The 13,951-nt window shown below is 33.6% G+C and overlaps 1 protein-coding gene, 1 non-coding gene and 1 pseudogene across 2 annotated transcripts; 2 read left to right on the top strand and 1 right to left on the bottom strand.

Annotated features, from left to right (window-relative positions):
• Window positions 1-1,039: 1,039 nt before the first annotated feature.
• LOC136068585 (U4 spliceosomal RNA) lies at window positions 1,040-1,190 on the bottom strand. Its single transcript, XR_010629952.1, has one exon. It is a non-coding gene; the product is annotated as a U4 spliceosomal RNA (small nuclear RNA).
• Window positions 1,191-6,336: 5,146 nt separating this feature from the next.
• On the top strand, window positions 6,337-8,204 carry LOC112000807 (acetylserotonin O-methyltransferase). The gene is made up of 2 exons (XM_024032976.2): window positions 6,337-7,205; window positions 7,737-8,204. The coding sequence occupies exons 1-2, from the start codon at window positions 6,447-6,449 to the stop codon at window positions 8,031-8,033; spliced, it is 1,056 nt and encodes a 351-aa protein (XP_023888744.2). The 5' UTR covers window positions 6,337-6,446; the 3' UTR covers window positions 8,034-8,204.
• Window positions 8,205-9,845: 1,641 nt separating this feature from the next.
• LOC136068580 (acetylserotonin O-methyltransferase-like) lies at window positions 9,846-11,719 on the top strand (annotated as a pseudogene).
• The last annotated feature ends 2,232 nt before the right edge of the window (window positions 11,720-13,951 follow it).

Below are 13,951 nucleotides of genomic sequence, written 5' to 3'. Positions count from 1 at the left end.
AAAAAAAAAAAAAAAAATTGAAAATTCAACCCTATAGCGGTGGTTTTAAAACACCGTGATAGCCATTATACCAGCGTTTTGAAAATTGCAACTATAGGAGACCTATAGCAATGGTTTAGAAAGGTTGGTTTTAAACTGTCGTAATAGGTCAACCTATACCAGTGGTTTTTAAAAGTGCCGCTATAGGTTGACCTATTACGGCAATTTTGAAAGCTTTTGAAAAAAAATGGTGTGTAGGATGAGATTTTTGTAGTGTGGTCACAAGATGCCCGTTACTATATATTTCAACAATTACATTTATATTATTTGATTTCATCGCTCAACCCGTAGACAATTGCCTAGGGTTACCAAATAGAAATGGCCTCATAATTTTGGTCCAAAAGAATATATTTCATACTTATTTACTTTTTCTTTTGGAAAAGTTTTTATTTCTAGCTAAATTTAAAGAAATCCATATACATTTTTTTTTCTTTCCATCTCACTTAAATCAAAAGTTATTCCCTCCCCCCCCCCCTCCTCTCTTCCTCCCAAAATTAACTCTCAATTTTGAGAGAGAACAAACCCCTTGACTTGGACCTATTATACAACCCTAATGGGACTCCCCCACTTCCATCCCCATGAATCAATCATATCTCCTGTAAACATCAAAATATGGATGTAACACCACCACCCAAGCATTGCTAATAATATTATTTGATAAGTTGGTCTCTCTATATTGATAAGTATAGAAATGCAATAACCGTTGATATCACTTGTTATGAATGATGTACAATAAAGCGATATCAATAATGAATTCATGTAAGAATATGTTACTGATCACAAATTTCTATATTAAGAAGTTGTGAAAAAATTTGAATTTATAACATTTCTCTTATATTTATCCACATCTCTCTCAAAAAATTTGATGTGCTTTTCTTCTTGGCAATAAAAAGTACTGCAATTAATAGGAGTATTTTTAAAAAGTTTTTAATTTAATTTATTTTAATATTCACAGGTTAGCAATTAAATAAGACAAAGTTATGAGAACTAGTAATTGTAGGGCTTTACCCTAAAGAGGGAGCTCTTCTAGAAATTCTCAAAGGCCAAGGTTGAACCCAGGCCTAAGAGGGGTTTGGAAATAGTTTTCAACCAGCAATAGACGCGCCTCAGTTAGAACCTCACTAGCTGCATCATTGCCCCATTTTTTTTTTTTTTTTTGGTAAACAGCATATTCCGACAGTTTTAAAATCGCTACTTTAGGGTTCTTCATATGTAAACCTATTTTAACGGTTTCAAAACCGCCGCTATAGGTTTCAAATTAAAATAATTATTTCCTATTAAATTTTTTTTCATTATTATTGTTACATTAATATTTTTATTTTTATATATTTTTTATTTTAAGTGACCTATTACAACGCTTTTAAACGCGCTGTAATAGGGTTTACTCTTTTCCTTCTATTGATAGGCTATTACAGCACTTTTAAAAGTATTGTAATAGGGTTTACTCTTTTCTTTCTATTGACATGGCCTATTACAGCGCTTTTAAAAGCGCTGTAATAAGGTTTACTTTTTTCCTTCTATAGGTGGCTTATTACAGTGCTTTTAAAAGCGTTGTAATAGGCTTTACTCTTTTTCTTCTATTGATAGCTTATTACAGCACTTTTAAAAGTGATGTAATAAAGTTTACTCTTTTAATAAGTTTTTGTAAGTTATAGCATGTTATAGTGAAGCTGGTTTGCTAAAATCCGTTATGTACCTTTCAAAATTATTTGCAATGCAATGAGATGTTATTTGGCTTTGGCATACTTTTGTTGTGGTTGTGATATCAGATGCTGAAGGCCATTGAAGCTAAAAGAAAATTTGTTAACTTTTCTTGCATTAGATGGATAATTATGTCACATAACACCACAAAGAACACACGCATAATATTTGACAGACATTTCACCATCGAACATTTAAATTGATATCATAATTCAAATTTACATTTCACAATTTGCACATTTGAACCAAACCCTATTTTAAATTCAAAAAATACATTTCTAGAATTTACATGTGGAGCATGGAACTACAGAGGATATATTAAACAAAAACCAACGCATTGTCTGAATACCAACACTCTAGTAAGGTTATTACCTACCTCAGTAAAGCCTGGCTAGCTTTCAAAGCCATTTTCCACATATTTATACATCAAGAACCTTAGACCAGCCAATACAATTGACGAACTCCTTTGCACCAGTGTCATCACTAGACACGCATTTTCCTCAAACCTTTATCCATAGTACTTTTAGGCTCCTTATAATATAACTCTATATTTTTTATTCAATGTGAATTTTGAAAATCTAACGGTTGAATTGCATGTTCTTTATGCTCTTAACATGCATGCTAAATTTCATTCAAATCAGATATTATTTACTATTCAATCAATAAACTTATTTTTTATGAATAATTTTTTTACTACAAAAATTTGAAATTTAAACATATTATTGATGATATAATTATTGATCTTTGATCTTCTTGAAAGTTTGTAAGCATGGAAAATATAATAAAACATGTAATCCAACGATTAAATTTTCAAAATACACACATTCAATTAAATTATATAAGAGGAGTTTGAAGGGTTTTTCTAGTTTGGAGTGAAACTTTTTCCATATATTTTTGAAAACCCTCATGCTAAGGGATTTATAGGAGGGAAGGTGTCTTATAAGAAAGATTTGATTTGTTGACACTAATATTGAAATATGTCACATGCTTAAAGGAGCTTGGGATTATGGAAAGAAAAATACACACATTTATCTCTCATCACTGCTGGCATCCAAATAAGGAAAACGTAAGACAAAACAACTAATATTCAACACGTTTAATTTATGCATCCAACTAATATGCCAACTATCAAGACATGGCTAACAAGTTTTAACATTATTATATTTGCATCACTTCAACATCAACTTATAATATAATATATAGTATATACATATTGCACCTGAACATGACAAAACACATGGGGCCATATATAGCATTAAAAAATAATAATAATAAAATTAAAAATTAAAAAAAATTAAAAAAATTAAAAAAAAAAAAAACTATCTAGACTACATTTTGTGTAGAGGTGGCAATTCGTGTTTACGTGTCGGGTTCGTGTCGTGTCAACTTATGAGTATCCGATTATATGGTTCAACACTAACCCGACATGTTTATAAAATGGGTCAAGATTCTACAATCCTAATACAACCCATTCATTAAACAGGTTAATCTTATTGACCTGTTTATCAGATTTTATCAAAAATTGAAAAAAAAATTATGAAAAAACAGGCAAATAAATATTTTTGATATAAAATTTAAAACTAACGAGTAACTACATCATAAATAATCATTCAAAACTAAAGCTTATCTTAATATCACAAATAATTAATCACAATATGTCAAGAAAATAAAGTACAACAACTAATAAGTTTATATACTTAGAGTTTGAAGGGTATATTGGTAAAATGTCATTTAACTAAACAAGTCAAACGGGTTCCATATCTTAATCACTAACCCAACACATTTATTAACAGGTTAGTCATGTCAATCCGAATATGAAACAAACTCATTAAGTCTCAACCTATAAATTACTAATTTCGTGTTGTGTCGTGTCATATCGGGTTCGCGGGTCGTGTCCAATTTTGTCACTCCTAATTTTGTGTATATGAGTTACCTTTCCCGTTATTATTGCATTAGTTTGTGATTTGTATATGATTGGTTCCACTCAATTTTCTCTACAATATTTTTTTCATTTTATTTTAATTTTAATGAGTGAAAAAAAAAAAAAAAAAAAAAAAAAAAAAAAAAACCCTATCACACAAGAAAAATTATGTAATTCGGCCTAATAAAGTTACGTCTTTAATATATGATAAAGTATATTCTTTTGATACAAGAGCCTCTTTATACAAAAGAATTACAAACATCATCCCAAATTAATGTATGCAATTTTCTTTTAATCTAATAGCAATTGATTTTTAATTCCTTGTATATTTAATTTTCATAATTATTTCCTGTTGGAGTTGGTAGACTTGCCATCTCTCTCTCTCTCTCTCTCTCTCTATGGCGCGCGTTAACTTCAGTCGAATGAATTGCTATTCTTTTTCTTTCCTTTTTTTTTTTAACACAATGCAATGCACTATTCCATCTTGAGCCTGATATAACTATATTTGTCATCAACAGACCCATGGTTAATGTTTGATTTTTTTGCTTTCTAAAATATTTGGTTTTATTTTTTACACCCCTAAACTATAGGGTTTAAAATGTAATTTTCTTAGTATATACCAATTCAAGAATTCTTTGAGTAAGAGATATATAGTCCATTTTTCTTTTATAGAGAGGTTAGAGGTCTAAGTGTACATTTAAGTTAGATTAATAAGGGTGCTATGAATATGTAATTAGACAAGAATATTAGATTGAGTGTATGGGTTTACATTTTTTTTTTTAAGGAGTATGGGTTTACATTTTAACTTACATAGGTCCTAACTTCTAATCAAAGATGTGTGTTCTTACGAACAAAGATAGAAAAAAACTTAAAATGGTACACCAATTGACCGATATCCAACTCATATCTTAATATTCTATTTTTCTATCCAATTCAAACCGTCATAGGTATGGTTCTAATCAAGATGCATGTTTCCATTGATGATTGAAAATTATCTAACCTTTGAGAATTCTGCAAGGCTCCCAAAACCCAGAATTTAACAATATTGAGAGTAGGAACTGGGAAGTGAGTAAACTTAGCACATTCAGTAGCAACTTTTAATAATCTATTACCAGCTTAATCAAAGGGGAAAAATAAATTAAAAAAGGAAAAACTTGATGTACTTTTAAGATATAGAACATATATGCCACGTAATTTGTGGAAAATTCCAGATGTACCTTTTTGTGTTTTATTTATTTAATTTTATGGCGTATTGATTATTTAATATTTATTCCATTTGGCAATTTGCAGATGCATCTGTTAGGTCTTCTAGTTTTATCTTTTATGAACCTGTCGCATATATATATTATAAATTATAAGTTACTGGCCAACAAAAGATACTTGAAAGAGCCAGTAAAAATCGATCAATTAATCTATCTGATAAATCATCATGCATTTGGCGTTTGATAATATCCATATCTGACTAAAGGATTTGGAATCAATAAACAAACAATAAAAAATTTTAAGCACATGCAATACCTGTTTTACCAGAAACACGCTGTACATCAGCCAACGAAGCTAAAGCACATTTGGTTCTCAACAGTGATGCAGCCCTGGACATCAGATGCCCATTGAAGCCAAACGTGTGGTTTGCTATATTGATTAATCTAGATGGTGTAATCACTAGCTACGTGATTCATCAAGTTACAACACTATATGGAATTTTAGCCAATTGGAAAATTGTACAAATACTAAGCAAGATAAGTATTAGATTGTCTCAAGCATCTTATAAGGTTAACATTAATAGGTTCTTAAATTATCTATCTTGTATAAATATTAAGCAAGATATAGGTGTATTAGATTGTCTCAAGCATCTTATAGTTAACATTAGTAGGTTCTTAAATAATCTTTCTAAAAATAATTAGTAGGTTCTGTTCAGTTCAACTAGTATAGTTTCTAGTCCTTAAATAAGGGACTTATGATCAATTCACATACACCAAAAAGATATTTATTGTTGTCTTAATCTAATGGTAATGGACAATTATCATGGATCAAACATTAGAAGCTTAAATCCTATTATATCTATAAAACGAACATTTTTTTGTTTTTTGGTAGAAATCAAATTGTATTAACATAATATAAAACCTCGTATAGAGACCACAGCCTCTCATAATACAGACCAAAATTGTCATGAAATAACAGCATACATAAGTTCATGGGCGGACAATCAAAAAGCATAAAATCTTGGCTTGAATTTGATCTCTTTCTAGCCAAAGCATTCACACATTTATTTGCTACACAAACAGGAATTTGGTTGACAAGGGTTCTGCAATTCATGATAGGAGAAACAAGATATAAATTATTATTAATTCTTCAATAACCCAGCCAAACACAACTTTAGCATCAATCTCTATCTCAACTACCAAAAGGATTAAACAAATACAAAGCATCAAACCATTCCTAAGAGCCCAAAACCCAGGCATCAACACTAGATGCTACTCGACAGACCAGGTGAAATAAGACTAACATTATGTGTTAATATGAAAAGCACTAAACACATTCCCCACCCACTATTTTTTAAAAATATAAATAAAGCAATACCACTCCAAAATAGAGACCAAAGTCTTCGTTGCTGGATTACCACAAAAGCAATAAAAAATAGAAAAATAATGGTGAAAGGATCTCAGTGGTATCTTTATTCCTATTTTGCAAAGGCTCTTTCTTTTTATATATATGTGAACCTTCAACCTGAAATGTCTCAAGTCTCAACACAACTATAAGTAAAAGATTGCTCAAACTGAGAGAGATGGAAAAAACACAAAGAGAGGAAAAATGGAACGAGGAAGAACAAGCAGAAGTGGATATCTGGAAATACATATTTGGGTTCACAGAAATGGCTGTAGTCAAGTGTGCCATTGATCTTGGGATAGCTGATGCCATTGAAAGCCATGGAAGCCCCATGACACTCTATGAGTTGTCATCAACTCTAGGATGTGCTCCTTCCCCTCTTTACCGCATTATGAGGTTCCTAATGCACCGAGGAATATTCAAGGGGAAACTCGCTCGCCAAGGCTCCCCAGGTTATGCACAAACACCTCTATCTCGTCGTTTGATGAAACATGGAGAACATAGCATGGCTGCTTTGATTTTGCTAGAGAGTAGCCCAGTGATGCTGACACCATGGCTTAGTCTAAGTGCACGTGTTCTAGCCGATGGTACTTCATCATTTGAGGTGGCACATGGTGAAGATATATGGAGCTATTCAGCTTCAAATCCTGCTCACGGCCAACTCATCAATGAAGCAATGGCTTGTGATGCTAGGGTGATAGTGCCAGCAATGATTCACGGTTGCCCTGAGGTGTTTGATGGGCTTAGCAGTTTGGTCGACGTGGGTGGGGGCAATGGAAAAACTTTGAAGGTGTTGGTTAAGGCATTTCCATGGCTTCGAGGCATAAACTTTGATCAACCTCATGTTGTATCTGTTGCAGGAGTGATTAGTGGAGTTGAAAATGTTGGGGGTGACATGTTTGAAAGTGTTCCAAAGGCTGATGCAGCTTTCCTGAAGGTAGGGTCCGAAAAGAAAATATTATCTTTTAACGGTAAAACTTAAGTACAATTCTTTAGAACTTATATCATATGTTTTTCAATAAATTCAACTGAACAGTTGGATTAACCAATAAATCACATAATTGAATTTACTGCCATTAAAGAAAGATAATATAGTTTATGTTGCATTAGACCATTGCGGTTAACGCATGCACCGATAGTTGAATTTAACTGGGGATAAAAAAAATAAAATAGAAAATAACTATACCTAAAGTTTTGGTCATTTACTTAGCTCATTTGTGTTTAGGATGCCAGTTAAGAAAGAAAGCATGTGGTTAAACTAGCTGCGATATTTACATAAGTGTATACATTACCTACTAGGTAAGACTGTTACTGGAATTATGAAGCAAATTTTATATAATTATTTGAAGCACACTAGATATACCTCTCGCAGCTCCTTGTATGGTACAATTATTGATAAGAAAAGGTTTTTATACTCTTAATGATATTCAGCTCTTCTGATTATGAAATTGACCTTTATGAATTGCAGTGGGTCCTGCATGATTGGGGAGACAATGAGTGCATCCAAATCCTTAAAAAATGCAGAGAAGCTGTTCTGAAGAATAAAGGAAAGGTAATAATTGTTGATGCAGTGATTGAAGAAGCAGAAAAAGATAAGCTAACCGATGTGAAGCTAGCACTAGACATGGCGATGATGGCTCATACTAATAAGGGCAAAGAGAGGACATTGAAAGAATGGGGATTTGTTCTTGGGGAGGCTGGATTCAGTAGATACACAGTGAAAACCATTCATGCTGTGCAATCAGTAATTGAGGCATTTCCATAATCTATATGTTTAAGTTAAGGAACATGGTGTTGTTGTTGTTTATCTCTAATTTTAAGTGGTAATAAGTCTATCTATGTTGTAACGGCTTCTAAGAGAAGACCAGTTTGACTGTTTGAGTTGATGTAGGTCGCTTGGTTTTAATTGCAATCTATTAATCTATGATTATGAAAATTTCCTGCTTTTTGTTTCTGCATCTGAACTCAATCCAAAGAAATATTAATCTCGTATTAATTTATTGGTAAAAACTAACAAGTTGGTTGAGAAACACGTTTTGTTAATTAAGAAAATGCAATGAATAAAAGAGAAAGCGAAACCAAGCATATGGTTGAAGCTGCAGTAGTCCCACATGGTTTGTGTATGACATATTGAGCTCTATTAGATAAATATAAAAATAGAGCAAAAGCATTTGTCTAAGCATCTTTGCACTCAAGGCAATGATGCAGCTAGTGAGGTTCTAACTGAGACCCGTCTATTGCTGGAGGATGAAAACGAAAACTTTAAAGTTGTAATTTACAACTATTTTATATTGGCTTTAATTTCGTACTAAATTTTATTGTAATTTCTTCAAGCTTAAAAGGATAAACAAATGGATTTCACTAGTGTCTCGCGAAAGAGCCACGTGTAGAGCACATGACTAGAAAGTAAGGTCAACTTGCGAAGTACTCACAAAACTTGAGAAGTACTCACAAAACATTCTGTTTGACAAAAAGTTATGTTTTGTTTTACTAAGTCTTTACCCACACTATATATACCCTCATTACCAGAGAGAAAATCCTAGAAAATACACTTGAGAGTTAGAGATTGTTATTCCCACAATCATTTATACATTTCCTTGTGGTTTTCCTCAACTCCTACCTCTCTATTTCTAGATCTTTAAGAGGTTGATAACTCGAACATTTACCACACCCATTCTGAGGGTCAAATGAGATTTTGGTGCTGTTGAGAAGTATTGGAATGAGTCATTCATTGGCAAATGCAATCAGGCTAAATTGCGAGATCTGGAAAGTTAGAGAAAATAAGGTTCCGAGAAGCCAGTTGGTAGCAAGAGCTTGGAGGCTCAAGTACATGGGATAAACTAGGCTTGGAGGGTTTTTTATTATTCATGTACTCCAATTTTATTCTCTAGTAGATTGATTTCAACTTGAAGGGTCGCAGAGAGGTTTTTCGCCAAGTTCTTTGATTACTTCTTCAATAACACGTCTTGGTGTTATCTTGTGTTTGCATCTCTCTTCCCTACTCTTAAACTTTACTTTTGTTATTGATAATGGATGAATATAGCTTAGGGTAGTGATAACGATTGTTTGCGATTATTTACTCTTGTTCTGCACTTAGGCCTAGGTTCAGCCTTGGCCTTTGAGAATTTCTGGAAGGGCTCCCTTTTCTGGGTAAAGTCCTACAATATCTAGTTCTTAAAACTTTTTGTCTCATTTATATAATTGCTAACCTTTTGTTTTAGCCTATTCCATTTACCAGTACACGTCATGTGAATATAAAAAAGGGAACGACTTGTGTTAAGTGGATTGGACAACTATCTCAACTACCAAAAGGATTAAACAAATACAAAGCATCAAACCATTCCTAAGAGCCCAAAACCCAGGCATCAACACTAGATGCTACTCGACAGACCAGGTGAAATAAGACTAACATTATGTGTTAATATGAAAAGCACTAAACACATTCCCCACCCACTATTTTTTAAAAATATAAATAAAGCAATACCACTCCAAAATAGAGACCAAAGTCTTCGTTGCTGGATTACCACAAAAGCAATAAAAAATAGAAAAATAATGGTGAAAGGATCTCAGTGGTATCTTTATTCCTATTTTGCAAAGGCTCTTTCTTTTTATATATATGTGAACCTTCAACCTGAAATGTCTCAAGTCTCAACACAACTATAAGTAAAAGATTGCTCAAACTGAGAGAGATGGAAAAAACACAAAGAGAGGAAAAATGGAACGAGGAAGAACAAGCAGAAGTGGATATCTGGAAATACATATTTGGGTTCACAGAAATGGCTGTAGTCAAGTGTGCCATTGATCTTGGGATATATAGCTGATGCCATTGAAAGCCATGGAAGCCCCATGACACTCTATGAGTTGTCATCAACTCTAGGATGTGCTCCTTCCCCTCTTTACCGCATTATGAGGTTCCTAATGCACCGAGGAATATTCAAGGGGAAACTCGCTCGCCAAGGCTCCCCAGGTTATGCACAAACACCTCTATCTCGTCGTTTGATGAAACATGGAGAACATAGCATGGCTGCTTTGATTTTGCTAGAGAGTAACCCAGTGATGCTGACACCATGGCTTAGTCTAAGTGCACGTGTTCTAGCCGATGGTACTTCATCATTTGAGGTGGCACATGGTGAAGATATATGGAGCTATTCAGCTTCAAATCCTGCTCACGGCCAACTCATCAATGAAGCAATGGCTTGTGATGCTAGGGTGATAGTGCCAGCAATGATTCACGGTTGCCCTGAGGTGTTTGATGGGCTTAGCAGTTTGGTCGACGTGGGTGGGGGCAATGGAAAAACTTTGAAGGTGTTGGTTAAGGCATTTCCATGGCTTCGAGGCATAAACTTTGATCAACCTCATGTTGTATCTGTTGCAGGAGTGATTAGTGGAGTTGAAAATGTTGGGGGTGACATGTTTGAAAGTGTTCCAAAGGCTGATGCAGCTTTCCTGAAGGTAGGGTCCGAAAAGAAAATATTATCTTTTAACGGTAAAACTTAAGTACAATTCTTTAGAACTTATATCATATGTTTTTCAATAAATTCAACTGAACAGTTGGATTAACCAATAAATCACATAATTGAATTTACTGCCATTAAAGAAAGATAATATAGTTTATGTTGCATTAGACCATTGCGGTTAACGCATGCACCGATAGTTGAATTTAACTGGGGATAAAAAAAATAAAATAGAAAATAACTATACCTAAAGTTTTGGTCATTTACTTAGCTCATTTGTGTTTAGGATGCCAGTTAAGAAAGAAAGCATGTGGTTAAACTAGCTGCGATATTTACATAAGTGTATACATTACCTACTAGGTAAGACTGTTACTGGAATTATGAAGCAAATTTTATATAATTATTTGAAGCACACTAGATATACCTCTCGCAGCTCCTTGTATGGTACAATTATTGATAAGAAAAGGTTTTTATACTCTTAATGATATTCAGCTCTTCTGATTATGAAATTGACCTTTATGAATTGCAGTGGGTCCTGCATGATTGGGGAGACAATGAGTGCATCCAAATCCTTAAAAAATGCAGAGAAGCTGTTCTGAAGAATAAAGGAAAGGTAATAATTGTTGATGCAGTGATTGAAGAAGCAGAAAAAGATAAGCTAACCGATGTGAAGCTAGCACTAGACATGGCGATGATGGCTCATACTAATAAGGGCAAAGAGAGGACATTGAAAGAATGGGGATTTGTTCTTGGGGAGGCTGGATTCAGTAGATACACAGTGAAAACCATTCATGCTGTGCAATCAGTAATTGAGGCATTTCCATAATCTATATGTTTAAGTTAAGGAACATGGTGTTGTTGTTGTTTATCTCTAATTTTAAGTGGTAATAAGTCTATCTATGTTGTAATGGCTTCTAAGAGAAGACCAGTTTGACTGTTTGAGTTGATGTAGGTCGCTTGGTTTTAATTGCAATCTATTAATCTATGATTATGAAAATTTTCTGCTTTTTGTTTCTGCATCTGAACTCAATCCAAAGAAATATTAATCTCGTATTAATTTATTGGTAAAAACTAACAAGTTGGTTGAGAAACACGTTTTGTTAATTAAGAAAATGCAATGAATAAAAGAGAAAGCGAAACCAAGCATATGGTTGAAGCTGCAGTAGTCCCACATGGTTTGTGTATGACATATTGAGCTCTATTAGATAAATATAAAAATAGAGCAAAAGCATTTGTCTAAGCATCTTTGCACTCAAGGCAATGATGCAGCTAGTGAGGTTCTAACTGAGACCCGTCTATTGCTGGAGGATGAAAACGAAAACTTTAAAGTTGTAATTTACAACTATTTTATATTGGCTTTAATTTCGTACTAAATTTTATTGTAATTTCTTCAAGCTTAAAAGGATAAACAAATGGATTTCACTAGTGTCTCGCGAAAGAGCCACGTGTAGAGCACATGACTAGAAAGTAAGGTCAACTTGCGAAGTACTCACAAAACTTGAGAAGTACTCACAAAACATTCTGTTTGACAAAAAGTTATGTTTTGTTTTACTAAGTCTTTACCCACATTATATATACCCTCATTACCAGAGAGAAAACCCTAGAAAATACACTTGAGAGTTAGAGATTGTTATTCCCACAATCATTTATACATTTCCTTGTGGTTTTCCTCAACTCCTACCTCTCTATTTCTAGATCTTTAAGAGGTTGATAACTCGAACATTTACCACACCCATTCTGAGGGTCAAATGAGATTTTGGTGCTGTTGAGAAGTATTGGAATGAGTCATTCATTGGCAAATGCAATCAGGCTAAATTGCGAGATCTGGAAAGTTAGAGAAAATAAGGTTCCGAGAAGCCAGTTGGTAGCAAGAGCTTGGAGGCTCAAGTACATGGGATAAACTAGGCTTGGAGGGTTTTTTATTATTCATGTACTCCAATTTTATTCTCTAGTAGATTGATTTCAACTTGAAGGGTCGCAGAGAGGTTTTTCGCCAAGTTCTTTGATTACTTCTTCAATAACACGTCTTGGTGTTATCTTGTGTTTGCATCTCTCTTCCCTACTCTTAAACTTTACTTTTGTTATTGATAATGGATGAATATAGCTTAGGGTAGTGATAACGATTGTTTGCGATTATTTACTCTTGTTCTGCACTTAGGCCTAGGTTCAGCCTTGGCCTTTGAGAATTTCTGGAAGGGCTCCCTTTTCTGGGTAAAGTCCTACAATATCTAGTTCTTAAAACTTTTTGTCTCATTTATATAATTGCTAACCTTTTGTTTTAGCCTATTCCATTTACCAGTACACGTCATGTGAATATAAAAAAGGGAACGACTTGTGTTAAGTGGATTGGACAGGTTGCGATATGAATGTGTCCAATCAACGTGTCTAGTGGAACTGGCTACTGGACACAACCGCCACCCTGTAAAAAATAGCGCTTATTAATTGCAGTAACTCTTTATTACCAAGAAAAAAAGCACATCTAGAAATTTTTGAAAGAGATGTGGATATATATGGGAGTATTATGCTAGGGTACAAATATTTTTACAAATTTATTTCATAACTTATTAATATAGAAATTTGTGATTAGTAGCATATTTTTACATGAACTCGGCTATCATTTTCATGATTTTAATTTATGAAAACAATACATGTGTACACACTGATCAAAAAAAGAGCTCATGAGTGTAGTTACTACTCTTGTCCACTCAAAACCTCATGCATAGTGTGGAACTGCTCGAGTAATCCATGAGTACACACTGATCAAAAAAAGAGCTCATGAGTGTAGTTACTACTCTTGTCCACTCAAACCCTCATGTATAGTGTGGAACTACTCAAGTGATAGTGGAACTTGCCACTACTCAAACTTACAACTTCTAAACTTGCAAACATAATGGATTATAAGAGTTTTTAACCACTAAACCACGCACTCAGGTGGAGGTCGTAATATAATGGTTGACCTAGTAATGTGGATCTTGTGACTAGGATTAATGGGTTTTTGTAACTTGTAGCATATTATATTGAAGATGGTTAACTAAAATCCATTATGTACCTTTCACAATTAATTATTTGCAATGTAATAGGTGTTATTCACCTTTTATGTGGCTTTGGCATACTATTGTGGTTGTGATATCAAATACTAAAAGGCATCTTGATACAACTTGAAACTAAAAGCATTTGTTACCAGCTCTTACGTTAGGTGAATAATTATATAGAACGCCACAAAGTAACA

This window comes from Quercus suber, unplaced genomic scaffold, assembly GCF_002906115.3.
Source record: "Quercus suber isolate HL8 unplaced genomic scaffold, Cork oak 2.0 scaffold_122, whole genome shotgun sequence".
Taxonomy (NCBI): domain Eukaryota; kingdom Viridiplantae; phylum Streptophyta; class Magnoliopsida; order Fagales; family Fagaceae; genus Quercus; species Quercus suber.
Note: the sequence above shows the minus strand (reverse complement) of the source record. Positions and strands in the feature narration are given on the sequence as shown.

Bases quoted from the DNA above. Each gene is read 5' to 3' on its own strand.
- LOC112000807 (XM_024032976.2), top strand. From the start codon at position 6,447: ATGGAAAAAACACAAAGAGAGGAAAAATGGAACGAGGAAGAACAAGCA. The intron at 7,206-7,736 runs GTAGGGTCCGAA...TATGAATTGCAG, and splicing joins CTGATGCAGCTTTCCTGAAG to TGGGTCCTGCATGATTGGGG.